This window comes from Sinohyriopsis cumingii, chromosome 2 (assembly GCF_028554795.1).
Source record: "Sinohyriopsis cumingii isolate HCF-2022 chromosome 2, ASM2855479v2, whole genome shotgun sequence".
Classification (NCBI taxonomy): domain Eukaryota; kingdom Metazoa; phylum Mollusca; class Bivalvia; order Unionida; family Unionidae; genus Sinohyriopsis; species Sinohyriopsis cumingii.
In genome coordinates this window covers 98,480,401-98,496,230 of record NC_142962.1, presented here as the reverse complement: position 1 = coordinate 98,496,230, position 15,830 = coordinate 98,480,401, and the positions used below count along the sequence as shown (strand labels likewise).

General features: G+C 34.1%; 1 protein-coding gene across 1 annotated transcript in view; it reads right to left on the bottom strand.

The window, feature by feature from the left end:
• Positions 1–14,223, bottom strand: part of LOC149805452 (uncharacterized) — a 54,130-nt gene extending 39,907 nt beyond the window's left edge. The window contains exons 1-3 of the mRNA XM_089934222.1: positions 13,811–14,223; positions 8,316–8,579; positions 6,474–6,704 (exon numbers count right to left, since the gene is read on the bottom strand). Of these exons, the coding sequence (XP_089790348.1) occupies positions 6,474–6,704; positions 8,316–8,579; positions 13,811–14,201 (886 nt within the window). The 5' untranslated portion in view covers positions 14,202–14,223. The remainder of the gene's footprint in view (positions 1–6,473; positions 6,705–8,315; positions 8,580–13,810) is intronic.
• Positions 14,224–15,830: the final 1,607 nt, after the last annotated feature.

Sequence of the window (15,830 nt, the reverse complement as noted above, 5' to 3'; positions counted from 1 at the left end):
TATTTACCGTTCTGTCTGATTTATATTTATAATTCTCTATAATTAATAATATATAACTTGATTTCTTTCATAGGAATCCGGAATGACTGTGTAGATAGATGAGAATTAATTACTAGATCGTCATGCGAGTGTCTGCTACATACGAGTGCATATAACACCGAGTGAGTAGCATCATTTATTGATGATTTGTGCGAAGTCATGAGGGAATATAGACTCGTGTGTGCGAACAAAGCGATGGGTGTCGTTTACCCGCGGACCTGGTTCGAATCTCCTTAGAGTAAGAATTAAAAATTATCTAACCTGTTTGATTATATTATGTGTGTGTGTGTGTGTGTGTGTGTTTTCACTTGACCTTGATGTGAGTCATTTACTCCATCAGCGTTTGTTCATTGGAGACGCAAATCATAGCAAAAGTCCGGTGCCTAAAAACTTCAGATCGATCTATCATGGACAAAAATTAAGCGCAGAATATGGATATACATTTTACCTCAACTTATACAGAAAAGCAAGACTTATACAATCATGCTTTCTTTTACATACTAGTCCAATATACTAAAATAAGTAAAATTCATAGGAAGATATCTAAGCATAATAGTACCTCTATACACGTGAGAGTGCAAATACACGTTCCTGTTTTTTTTTCCTTTCCTGAAATGTGCCTAAGTCAATATTTTATTCCTGCAGCAGAAAACTCTACCTTGAAAATCACTGATTTTTTTATTTTTGTTTTATTATTGAAAGTAAGACATTTGTGATCACTGAATCCAATAATCAGAGAAGGATCTGAGCTAATACAGACCGTAAAATGTTGCAAAACCAATATCAAATCCAAACATGCCTTCTCGAATGTAGAATATTTTATCTGGTACTTGTTTACTATTTTAGAACAATAGCACGGTGGATGAGCTACAAGATTGTAATCTTCTTTAATCAATACTCCACCAACCCATACATCACTTGGATCAACAGACATTGTAAATAATTTGCCTAAATCCGGTGCTGAAAGAACTGGTGTACTTTTTAAAAAGGACTTTAATAGTCAAAAGATTCCTGATATTTGTCAGGTCAATGGAGTCTACGGAGTAAATCGAATAAATATTTCGCTAATATCCAGCCATATCCAAAATTCACGTGTGTTGCTTTTTTATTAATTGGCACCGGGAGTTCTGAGATAGATTTGGCCTTAACTTCTATATGTTTAGCTTAACTGTGTCCCACCGTGTGTCCTAAAAATGTCACACAAGCGCGGTAAAGCTCACGTTTACTTAAATCAACCATCATATTTGCATCACTAAGTGGATCAAAGAATTTCCCAACGTTTTCCAAGCGAACCTTCAAGAGAGCGTTGTATATGATGACGTCATCGATGAAAGCGTCACAATTATATAGACAGATATTATCATGTTTATTAAACGCTGTAAAGTTGAAAGAGAACCTTGCATACCAAACGGCTTCACTTGGTACTGATAAAGTCCATCTGGAATCACAAATGCCAAAATTTCTTTTGCTCTTTCCTTGAGTGGAAATTAACAGAATCCTTTTAACCTTGGCGACATTCCCAATTTTGTCTATCAATTACCGATTCTCGGCACTGGAAATCTGGAAATGAATCCGTATTTGAAGACACGCTTCAATTTTCTATGGACACTACACATACGGAATTTTTATATCTAGTTTAAGCACACGAATATATGACGAAATCCAGTTACTTTTACGTGGCTCTATAAAACTCTACTCGAGTGGATTTTGCATCCTTTTCAAGTATTCCTTCCTGAGAAGATTTATTGTGTAAGGATGCTGTTCTAGATGTGTAGAATCAACAATCTAGACATCATGGTAGATTTTATTTGTTCCTGTTGGAATATCAGGAAACAAGTGCTCATATTCACATTATAGCTGTTTCAATTCTCTCCTTTCCTGTAGTGGTAGATCTGAAAGCTTCTCCCCAAATATGTTCAATACTTTTGAATTCCGAAGATTTGTTAAATGAGAATCATTACAGTCAGATTGCATTCTATCGTTAAATTAAATGAATTGTTATCTGAGCTATACGTACCAAAATAATCCGTTAGCATCTTTATTACAAAATTGTTTCTGTTTTCGACCTCCAGGAGTGTTAATGATATGATGTAAGTCGTTTACTTTCTATTCAATTGTATAACAATCATAATATTTAGCCCAAAGAGGAATTTGAGGTATGGACAAAAGAACCAGAACTCGACCACCAACCTGAATTTATTTTTTTCTTCGTATTTCTGTCATCCTCTGATTTCATTTTTGACTGAGCAGAATGGCGATTCGTTCCTGCTACTTCACAAGCCTTGGACAAAGTATAGTTGAAATCAGAGACATATTCGAGAAGATTAATCTCTGAGTCATTATTATAAAGATGTTTTTCTATAAATACCTTAAATGGTCGACAGGCAGAGTGTCTTAAGCCAATTCAAAAGGACTAAAATACAATGATTCTTGAGTTGATTCTCTAACAGCACAATAACTGCAAATGAGCATGCACGTGCCGATCTTCTCCTGCATCAAAATAACATGATCGAATCATATTCTTCAAAGTTTGATGAAATCTTTCCAAAGCCCTTTTCACTGTGATTGGAAAATTATTTGAACTGTTGGATGCCTACTTCATGCGTAACTTACTGGAAACTGAAAGACATAAAAATGTACCCCTGATCAGGCTGGTCACATCTGAGGAGGCCAATCAGTTTAGCAAAAGCTTCACTAAAACCTTTTAAATTGTTTTAGTTTTAATATTTATCAAAGGAATTGTCTCCAGGAATCACGTTTACGAACACATTATGGTCAACAAGCATCGGCTGTCTGACTTAATCGTAGGGAATGGACCGAAACAATGTACCTTATGTATCTTTTTCGGTTTTCTACTATTTGACAAGATCTGTCGTATTTTCAAACATAACTTTTAATTTTCGGACAATACAATATATTAAATGATTCAAGATCTTGTGATAAGTCTTACTGACTCCTAAATGACCAGATCAGGCACTTTGATGGGCTATGCTAACAATTTCCTGTCCACATGACTTCGAACTAACAACTTGATATATCACTTGCGACTATTAACTGGCGAGTATATCACGGGGTCTACAGTTTCTCATAACGATCCCATTTCTCACAAAAGGTTCGTGTGGCTTCGGTTTTACCTCTAGCCCCTTGAAGCGAACATGAAGATTTTGTTCCTGTTCGACAATTAGTTATAGTCTGTTGTCACCCTGCCCTGATCAGAGTAGAGAGAATTAGTATTAAAAAGGGTATCATTGTAACCAATTCCAATTGACTGGTCAATTCAAGGAGCAATGGTGGCATCAACAAAAGACTGAACAATAAATGTGTTATCTAAAGGAATAAGTTGCTGATTAATATCATTCTTAATAGTTCTTTTGCCATAGCTCTTGAAACTGCGTAAGAAGGATACAAATCAGAGATTTTACGCTCCATAGCAAGAACGTTTTGATCCTAACAAATCTTGTCAGTTACAAGTGGATTAACTGCAACGTTATCTCCAACTAGGTTATTGCATAATAATTAATGAATTCCTTCGATAGGTAAAACGGTCCAATTGTCAGAGGTCCTGAGTCTGATGCCAACTTGACACAATGGCAAGGAACATAAACAAAGCTTCACTCAACTCTGTGAATAAGAACATTTTCACTAGATGAAGACTTCTCAGACAAGGACAAAGTACTTAAATACAAAAGACAACAAGAAGCTCCTGCGTTCGTTAATACTTTAATAGGGATAGGCTGGGTGGAATAACCAATAAGTGATATAGTACCTTTCGACATTAATGGTTCGTAATTCTCCATGATATAATAAGACAGGATTTGTTTGATCCATCAAATGTATAGCTTTCAATACCAAACCATTTTCTTGACCTCTTTGACATAAGATCACTTGGAATAGCTGTTTATATTATGTAGTTTATTTCTCAACCTGTTGCAGCCCCTTTCATTTTACAATAAGTGCACCTAGAAAGAGATACGGATTTCTTATCAGCCGTATTAGATGTTTGATTACTAAAGGTTGTGTGCGATTTGGAGGGACTGGTATGAGACTGATGTCTTCTTTTTTTATACAACAAACCACTGAAAGGACCACTTATTGATAAAAAAAACTTTGTGAGTTAAGGAATTATCATCAGCATTTTCCAAAGTTTCCAATTTTGCTCATCAAGATAGGTTTTGGCATCACTTTGGATACAAGCATTGAACTCTTAAATTAATGTGAGCTTTCTGGGGTTATCGTAATCTTTATCAGCCTTCTTAACTGAGCATTATCAATTAGTTATTCTTTTTTTCTTGCAAATTCGAAATGGGGTTATCCAATTTCTAAACCTTTGTCGTTATGTCTCAGGTACCAACTCACAACCCATCAAGCTATATTCCTTAACCACGCCATAATCAATATTATGTTGTACCGACATTAAAATGCAGATATCACGAGCTATGCCAATAAGTGCAAAGTCGAATTCTCTTGGTAATTTAAAGTTTTTTTTTTCAGCAATTTTCTCAAGGTGATAAAAAGTATTTACATTCTTCTTTTCCTGAAAAGGGTAGCTAACCTTATATTTCTGTTAATATGAAAACCTGAACGTGTGCTAAAAGTGGGATGGGGTGGGGTGGGGTGGGGAAATCTGAAATGTTTTTAAACAAATTCAGATCTGGGACTTTGTTTTGTTGAAATAGTTTTCTTTCATGGGGAATAGTACTTTACTCTAAAATGTGTCTAAAATTATTGTATATTGAAATGATATTTTTAATCTTTTGGTCAAGTGTACTGTCCTTGATGTGAACATATGATAAATTGAGGGACAATTAAAAAATTTTCAAGGGGTAACACTTTATCCTTGTGTTGAAATAAAGTTTAGGTATACATGTCCGCCATATCGTACAACCATATAGCACTGGGGTCATCGGTGTAGGCGGCGGTGGCCTCATTTCCCCTGTATCACATGTTGTGGCTCGTGACAAATAATTAGCCGCTTAATTTAACAGCCTTACAGCGTAAGTTACATCATTTTGTCTCACCTGATGCGCCATGTTCAAAAGTTTTGCGCTCTTGACTCAATAAAGGTAAATGTGTGATATCCCCTTACAGTGCAGTGGCGGCCTCTGCTCTTTGGATAAAGTTGATCATATGACTATCGTGTTTCGTTCATTTGCCAATATGTTTTTCTCGTGTGTGTGTGTGTGTGTGTGTGTGTAGAAACACATTTTCTGTAGTTGCTTTGTTTTATTTTACATTAGCTCAACCAACTTGACCTTTGTGTCATTAAACACTGTGTTTTTGTTTGGTGTTTGCTTGTTTCATTTGTGTTTTGTTTGTTTCTTTGGACATTCGCCTGTTTTGTTTGTTCCTCTTTTGTTTTATTTGAGTATTTATGTTATTGTTTTAAATACCGTGTTTCGTTTGGCGTTTAATGTTTGAATTCATGTTTTATTTATTTATTTTGACCTTTGCCTGTATCAAGTGTGCCTAGTTTGTTTTAGTTGAGTTTGATCTTATTGTCTGAACTTTAATTTTAAAAAATTGCAAGCATGTTTCGTTTATTTCGTTTTCATTTTATATTTTGACGGCGATGGCTTTCCAGACATTGAAACGTACTTTTTGTTTGGCGTTGGCAAGCTCAATCTCAGTCGGTAGCAGACGCTGTATCACATCTCTGATTGTCACTTAATTTCAGTTTACAATCGACATTAATTAAGACCCGCTTTATCCATCGTTTCCATAAAGCAACTGTGATATGAGTAAAAATTGTTACTTAGCAAAGTTTATTATTATATATATTCCTGAGGTTCTGTTCTTAAAAACCGGTACCGCTTGTTACAGGTATTTAAAAATCAATACTGTACGGCCGACACATATCAATATATCAAGTAAGTGCAGTCAATGACAGTTTCCATGACCCACATAGAAAGCTGATTATAAAATACTAAAGTCTACATTTTTCTGTTTGGAGTTAATGTTTAGCAGTTTCTTTATGGCACATCATTTATAGAATGCCTGTAATACTAGAGGGTCTATACAGTTGACACATTTTAATATCCATGCATCCTGCTGTGGGGGAAGACAACGGAAGCAAGGCAGAAGAAGAAAAATGAAATAGCCTAAAATATAGAAATTCAGGTTGGAATATTGAACAACATACATATGGGCAGACATATTGTGAAAAGCCACTGTGGTATATAATTTCTCTCCCACTAATAGAATGCAATATCTCATTACGAAATATATATATATATATATATATATATATATATATATATATATATATATATATATATATATATATATATATATATATATATATATATATATATATAAGCGAATAAAATACAATTCATCATAATAATTTAAGGTTTACTTAATTGTCTCCTCACACCAATTCATTCAAGGAAAACCCTACTTCCACCAGCATGAATAGGGATTAATATAACTCCTACCTGGCTTCCCTTTAATGTCGATTTTATTCGAAATCGTTTTGTTGGAATTTTTTGGATTCGTGGCATGGCACGTGAAGATTCCACCCTTTTTTGCCTGCTCAGGACTCAAATATGCACCTGGTGTGTCAGTTTTCGAATGACTCCAGCGAATCTGACATGGTGGAAAGCAGTCGGCAGAACAAGATATTGTTAATGAATCTATTATGGCGAATAATAGTTCGTCTGGACCATCTTAAAAGGACAAAAAAAAAAGACTTTATATGTAGGCTATCACATAACAAAGTATATCAGAAAGTTATGAAAATACAAATGGGCATTATTCAACAGGGTGTTTGCATCAGGATGTCACGAGGAATGTCTTCAATATGAATATTATGAACAAAGGTGAGTACTCTGGATTAAAAGGTATAACAATAATTTTGAAGTGAATAGTTTGTTTGCGCTACCAGATATCTCTTTTTAATTATTTATGTTAACTTCTCATAAAAAATTAAATTGTTGATAAAACTGTATTATGTCATCTTTTGCAGGATATTATAGTATTGTACATTGCATCTTTCAAACATGCTTTACTAGTTCTTGCTCTTCTTTTATTCATTTATTTATTATTATTATTAGTAGTAGTAGTTGTTGTTGTTGTCGCACTAGTAGTAGTGTTTTACTTACTACATCCAATGATAAAATCTCACATACGCTATTCCGCGGAGGACATTTTGAACTTTACACGAGAAACTCCCAGCGTAAGGTCTGGTAATATTCTTTTTCTTTTGTAATACTTTCTCAGCAGAGACAGCTCTTTCCTGGATCCCAAAAGGGTATCTTACATACGTACATATATAAAAAGAATATTGTCATGCAGCTTAGATTTAATTCGTGCCTACTGAGAATCCAACTCGGGTTTCGGCACACGTTAATTTGCCTGCGTACACTAAACCCCCATACATTATCGACTGAGCGCACATCCTCCAAAAGAGATAGAATCTAGAATTTATATAGACATTCGGTAGTTTATATAGTTTCAGTTTATACTCTTAGACCCTGACAAGTTTCGAATTTACTTCGTTGTCTTTATGTGCAAATTGAGTGACTTCCTATTCACATGTTTATAGTCCTACAATAAGTATCATATCAATGGTCAACGCGATATTATGTAGCACAGATACAACCACAGAAATTGTATCAAAACGTTAACGGGAATTAATCTGATTCAATTTTTGTGCTTAAAACTTGCACGACTTCTTGAATTTTGTAAAAAAATATCTAAACCAACACAACCGAGTGTTTAAGGAGAAATTATACAATTTTGCTGCGGGAAAAACTATCTAATACGCATAAGCAAACAATTACAATGACATTACAACTTTTATTCAGTGAAAGTTATGGGTCAGCCACCTAGCGTTTTGTGAATTACGTGCAAAGAATTTTCATCAATACTTCGGTTTATTCATTTTTGACGAGTTCATGTTATTTATATTTTTAAAAGAAATATATTGTTTGCTGGACTTTTACATTTGGGGCTGGAAGTAACCACGATAACAACAAACATTGGTACTCAAATAAAATATATAAAAGAAACTTAACACTTATTTCATAATTTTCCAACTTATTGTTAATTATTCTTTTTTTTATTATTTTTAAAACTGCTTCCAGCCTCAAGTCAAACATGCCTTTTCTATATTTCTCAATCTATATCAATTCACATTATTGATAGACCGCAAGAGAAAGACATTTGTCTCTGCAGAAATATAAATAAATAAATGTTTGCTTGCCTTGTTGATAGCACAAAGAAAAATAGGAGCTATGGTAATCAGAAAATTAAAATAACAAAATAAATATACTTACAAAATATCATTCTATATGGATCACTCTCCAATTCACTCTCGTGCTCCTTGCATGTGTATGAATTGTATTGGTCGTCAGCTGTTACATTTTTTATCCAAAGAGAATCGTCGCTTTGTGAGTATCTACTGCGGTTCTCTATCAGCGATGAATTCAGTTTCCAAAGGAACTTTCCCGAAAATAATCTGGATGAGAAACACTGTAAAACTGTAGAAGAGTCTGAACTGATATATCGAGATACATCTATCCTTGGAATCATTGATTCATCTGCAAAGATGTGAAAAATTAACGTTTTAAATTAAAATAAAAACGGCGAAATTTTTGAGGAGTTAAATACAGACACATACAATTAATAATAAGCTTTTTGTCATGGATATCCTGTTTAAACTGTTCTTTTTATTGTTGTTTCTCACAATTGTTGGAAATAATGAGTCTTGCATGCTCGAGTTGTTCGTGCAGGTGGGAGAACGTTTTGAACCACTAAAGTCCTGGACAATATCTATAAATAGAGACGTAAAATCTTTGGATAGAATTTCTGATAATACACAATAACGTAACTTTGTGCCAACGAATACAACATTTTATTAAACGAAACTTTATATTGGCCGACGCAAAGTGTACGTCTATAGCAAAGGATTACTTGTATATACAGCTTCATATTAACAAAACAAAGACTCGTAATTTTTATTTTTACATCGTTTACTGGTAATTTCAAAATTGAACGTTGTTCTGAATTGGGTAAATTACACTTTAGCTGCACGATGCCAGAAAAAGACGTAATGCCGTCATATTGAATTGAATACCATGAATATGGCTTACAGCTTATGAATCATGCAAATGTGAAGCAAGAAAAAGTACGCAAGAGTGAAATTGGTGTCTCATGAATGTGTGGTTGTTAGTTTGATTAGAATAACATTATTTGTGTCATTGGAGAGTTTAGAATCCATTTAGTTGCGGTCATTTTTATCTTGAGGTCCCGGGAAATAGGGGAACATCGACCTCATGTGAAACGAACGCAGTGGGTTTGACGCTATTTGTTTTCTTGTATTATTAGTGTAACTAATGTTAGTTTTGCTCTGGATAGTGAGGTTGTTTTAGATCCTTGACGTTAAACAAAATAAATTTCTGATGGCAATAGTGGGATTTAGAGAACTTTGAGATAATTTTACTGGTTGTGATATTAAAATGTGTACTTCAAAAGAGGCAGTTGTGACCTTCTTACAATTGGTTATGTGGGTCGCCTATTCGTTTCGTTGTTCAGAATCAGAAAAGTCAAAAGATGAGCTAGGACTAGCCTGATTCGATTTCTTTGAGTCAATTGTTATTGATTATCTGATAGCACAAGGGATGCTACTAAGCAAAATAATTAATAAATAAATACAAATGTAGAGAAAAAAGTGAGTGCTAGAGGACCTGGTGATAGTTTTAGTTCATTGCTTATAATAAACCGAAAAACAAGAAAGCTCGTGAAATTTTAACAGACGCAAGAACATATTCGAGAGCTAGGTCAAGCATCAAAATCAACCAAAAAAGTGATAAATCTGATCCATGTTGTTGCTAGCACTAGCGATAAGTCAAGGTTTTATATGTTTTACATCGAAATGGAAGAGACAAGTTGAGATGCAATGCAGTTCAACTGGTAGATGATTCTGGGAGAGTAATCAGTTGTGATTAATTACCAAAGATATGACGTTTGTGATCACACGGGGATGAACAATTTTCGGAGGCGTGGGTGTTTTAACAAACCTAGGGTATATGTGATTTATATTTACATATCAGTTTATAGTTTTATTAGATTTTGAGGATCATTCGTTTGAGTAAGGGAAGTTGGTGTTTGGAAGACAATTCTCAAGCCGAGTAATTAGCCAATTATAAGGTACATGCGTTATTCATGCTGAATCGTGTTCACGGGACTTTATTGTTGCATGGATTAGTCTCGTAAAATGGCTATGACCAAGTTTCGTAGTATGAGGAATTGAACGGATAGTCTCGTGTATAAGTGTTTGGTAATTTCAGATAAGAAGGCTTGTGTGTTTTAGACTTTTGTCATGTGTGGTGGTACCAGCCATGAAATAATGATTGACGGCTTCAAAATGCATACCGGTAAGTGATCATGCTGTGTATCAAGCTTAAACATACAAGTGTAAAATTAGAGTCTTATGAACGCATAGTGGTTAGTTTGATTAGAAAAACATTATTTTTTGTGTGAACACGCTTAAAAAGGTTTCAACTGATAATTATTGTTGGGTTGGTTGAGTTCATACGATAAAAAAAAAATATAAAGAAGAGAAAAGTTGGTCTCGAGCTAAAATTGCGTTGTGGGAGGGACATTGTTTTGATTTTTACGCTTGGTGCTGTACTTTGTTTAGATCCCTGGCTTTTTGGAATAACATTTCTAAATGCAAGTTCTGAAGTGATATTAAATTTCAACTATATCATCCGATATTTGACTTTACAGATGTACCTCCCTAAGGACTTTTTGAATATTCAAAATTCATCCAAGTAAAATAGAAAGGTTTTCAGGATATATCGAACGCGTTGTGTTTTTCTGTATCTTGATACAAATGGTGCTGAAACTGTTCGTGGTCGAATAGAATTCGACAAATTAAGATAATTTTGAGAGTCTCACGTGACAATTTCAGTCGTGATGCTGAGCTGAACGAACTGTAACAACAGTTTCATGTTCTCAGCCAGCATCCCGTGTTAATATTTGGAGAGAATTTTGTAACCCAACTATATTTTAATATTGTTTTATTCCGTTTAATTAGTTCGTTTTTAGCTGGTGTTTTAGCCTCTGTTGGGCTACATACATCCAAATACTTCAACACGTTGATATTGGGAATCGGACGTAACGTATGTCATCAGACACACTAGAGTCTTTATTTGGAGTTACAAGTATTTAATAAATACATACTAAACGCAAGTAACTTTTCTTTAGGCTTTCACTGGGTTTTATATATTTCTTTTCATGTCATAAATTATCTAATTTGAAGATTAAATGTACTCGATATGTGTAAAAATCTAACTGGCCGGACCGACTAGCTGCTCATTTTTTGCCCCAGTCCACCGTTAAATTGGCTGGCGTCGGACTGGTGGCCTGCTACAATTTCGCACGCTGATTAAATGCTGACTCGATCTCGCGATTCCGACCCGCTCGAAAGAGAGGTATATTTGACATATATATTGTTCCTCTGTACTAATCATTGGGTTTTTCATCAGGTGATTATGATCTTCAAATAATTTGTGCTCTCTCTCTCTCTCTCTCCCTCTCTCTCTCTCTCTCTCTCTCTCTCTCTTACTCTCTCTCTCATTACGCTTGGTCCGAAGTCCGAAGGAGATACCTGCTTGATTTGATATCCTTTTTATTTGTTTAACACACAAATTATAGTATGTTCATATCTTGAATTTTTTTAAAAGGCGATCCGCCCCCCCCCCCAAAAAAAAAACAGCAGCAAAAATAACCCCCAAAAAACAATCGGCTGATCTCAAGTTTTTAGCCGTCGACTAAAGCATGCCAGTCGTAGAGAAAAATATTGTGCATTGTTTATTTCAGTTGATTGCACACATCATGCTTTGCGAATTTCAAACAAAGTCTATTTAGTTGTTGATATTTGGAATGAATTGACTTTTATCTTTATTATATTTTCAGTTATATTCATACGCATGTGGTTTAAATTTTATCTTAATGTATTGCAAGACAGAAGAATGACCGCATATAAGCATGAATAAGAGGCGAAAATATATTCGAATTTATCGTGTTATGTAATTGTTTGAAACCCCACATTTGGACATATCAAATACATGTTATTATTGAACTAGGACGAGACTCATAATAAATCGAAAAACATATTTTCAATAAAGCGGAATGGAAACTCTTTTTAATTTGATTTCGTGTTTCTTGCTCCTACACACTTTCTTTTACAACATTAGAAGTGAACAATTCGTCATTTTCTGGCACTGGACCTTGTGAAGAGTTGTCTTTGATGTATACTTTGATATTTTTGGATTTTCGGATCGCAATAATGCCACATAAATCTGTCTACCAGAGAACACAGACTCGCTCAAATAAATACCAACATGTTCATATATCGGTTTCTGTGACTTGTTAATCGTGATTGCGAATGCAGGAATGACTGAACATTGTCTTCTCTTCAATTGACATCACTTGGTGCGAGGTCCAGTTTCGAATGTCGGTACAGAGAAGTTTGCCTATTGTTTATATCACAGAAACTCGATAATTTCAATTTTAAGTTATACATTTCCGTTATAATTTTTTGCTGTTTTGTTCTACTATCATAACCTAATCAGTATGCCTTCGGTTTTTAATAGTGAGTTACGAAAAAAAATAATGAATAAAGAATGTTTCAATATTAAAAATATTTTTTTTTAAATTGTGATGCGCGAGCTTACAAAAAAGTTTGAACATAAATAAGTAAGCAAAAAATACGGATGCCGCGAGTTTCGAACTCGCTAGCTCTTGTTTGGCAGCCGCAAAACACATAAAGCCAATAGGAAAATTGGCATCACTTGGTGCAAGGTTCGTTTTTGCATGTAGGTATAAATAATTTTTACTCTTGTTTATGCAACAGAAATTCGATAATTTGTGTACAAATTATAAATTACCCCTAAAATGTTTTAGTTTTGTTCTGCTAGAAGACCTTAATCTGCATGCCTTAGGATTATAGATGTTAGGGTATGAAATAAATAATAAAAAAGAAAGTTTCAGGATAAAAATTGTAAAAAAAAGTTTTTAAAATATTGGAACTATCGAGTTTAAAAGAAAGTTTGAACATAACAATACAATTTTTTTTCTTTAAAAAAATTGAAACAAATTGGGGTGCCTCAGCGAGTTTAGAACTCACGACCTCTTGTTTGGAGGCACAGAAAGACAAACGCGGGTGGTTACATATAAGAGACTATAGATAAGTTTGACGCCTTTATGCAGATAATGACATACCTTGTGAAGCAACTATACATATATCTATTCTTACTTAAAAATAAAAAACGTGCTGTTAGAGGTTTTATAGTCGCATGTGTCAATTTTACCTGAAACAACCGCAGTCAAACATTAAATTAAGCGATCATTACTTTTTGGGATAATATTTTCACTGCACGATTTTTATACAAAACAATGGGGAAATTATTTTTTTTGCCTGCACCAAATCTGCTGCTACATTTTGTGACAGAACCCTTCAATAAATAAATGCACCCATTCTATCATAGCAACAGAAACCATTCAATAAACAAATACACAAGTTGATCCTAGCAACATAAACCCTTCAGTAAATAAATACACCCATTCTATCATAGCAACAGAAACTCTTCAATAAACAAATACACCAGTTGATCCTAGCAACATAAACCCTTTGATAAATAATACACCCAGATTATAATAGCAACAGAAAATCTTCAATAAATAAATGCACCCAGTTTATCCTAGCAACATAAACCCTTCAATAAATAAATGCACCCGGTCTATCCTAGCAAGAGATACATACCAAATGTTTGTAGAACAACACTATCGTCGAACTCCTCCATATTCCATGCTGGTTTCACTGTGTATGTGCCCTGATCCTCTTGTGTGATATTGAACAAGGTTAGGTTCAGAACGATTCTTTCGCCTGCAGCTACGACCAGAGAAATTCGTTCTCTTTCATATCTCCTAAATTTATAAGTATTTTGCCGCACCTCAAAGATCAGTGACGTATGATGAAATATCCGTATATCATCTTTTATAATCGAATTAGTGAACGTAAAAGAAAATGATGCATTTCTTCCAATTATGGCTTGAATTGTCCTACCTTCAGAGATATTATTTAATGCTATGTAGAAAAGCACTAAATAAATAATATACATCACAGTCTCTTCACGTATAATTGTTCTCTCCATCCGATTGCCAATGTCACAAATTAATAAACTTTGTACGATGTTTTCTTTACTCCTCCATGCATGTCACAAAGCTTAATTTGAAAACTGTAATTGCAACATTACTCATGCGCCAACATGGAGGGGTGAATGTTCATTGTTCAATTATTAAAATAGAATTAGTCACGATGGAGGGGTGAACGTTCATTGTTCAATTATTAAAATAGAATTAGTCACGATGTAGTCGAAACTAAGGCACTGTTCTAAACACGAGTCATGCAAACAAATTAATAAAAGAAATTTCTGTAAGAATTCACTTCTTAAATACGGAATTTAATAAGTCTGTTCGTCGTGTACTCCTCTGTATTTGGGCCTAAATTAGAAAAGACTGGAGGAATGTTGTTACTCATGTATGGTCGGTTGTATCTGGAAATCAAAATGGAGATAATATTTTTTTAAACTTTAATATGTAATGTTAGTTTTTGCAGTCTGATTTATTCAGCACGTATTGATTGGAGATATGTGTACAATTTAGTATTTTTGCAACGATACGCAAGGACACACAAAGAAGAAAATGGAAGACTTTTTTCGACCTTGAGAATAAAGTATATATATATATATATATATATATATATATATATATATATATATATATATATATATATATATATATATATATATATATATATATATATATATATATATATATGTATATATATATATATATATATATATATATATATTTATAACAACGGAAGCAAGCGAATATAACAATTAGTGATTTACTTCGTTCATGAAGTAGTACGTCATGAAATCATTCGATAGTAAGATACATATATAATGCATGTAAATAGAGACATTGGTCTAGAGAGAGAGATAGAGACTGAGACAGACAGAGACAGAGAGAGAGACAGAGACAGACAGACAGAGAGACAGGCAAACAAAGAAACAGAGAAGAGGGAAAGATGAGCGATATAGTGAATTATAGACAGATGAAGTCAACAGTAGGCTGCTGTGATCGAATGTTCTTCATTAGTCACATAGATAAATGTTTTGTGTATTGTAGAAAAAACAATGAAAAAGATAACAACGACACCAAAACGAACATCATCGTCATTATGATAATCAAAATCATTTATTTGGCCAGACTGGTTATAGATCTGTGCCCGAACAATTATTCATCGAATATCCATTAGATCTGAAGGTCGCCAAAATTAAAGCAAACGGAACGTCGAAAACACAAACAAATGATGATCTAGTCCTTAACTTATTTTGACTGAGAATGATTTAGTAGTCTTGGCCTGCCCAAACGATGATTCAGTCTGATAACTATTTCTCATGAAATTATAGGACCATCTTTGCATTTATTCCCTGCGTTTATCGACGCCAAAAAATAAGCCCACCCACCCCAACAACAAAACTTCCGACTGCAAGAATCACTTGCCTTGTATATATTCGTTGAAAAATTAATATGCAGAAAGAAGTTTGAGGCCCCATTTTTTTCTTAGTTTTTGTTTATATCATTTATTTTTATCTATTTTTCGGGGTGAGGGTGGGATGGAGGTCACAACGGAAACTATTATCAAGTAGTAGAGAGTACTAATGTTTGTCACCACTAGCAACAAACACGTATCTGCATTCACTAACAACAAC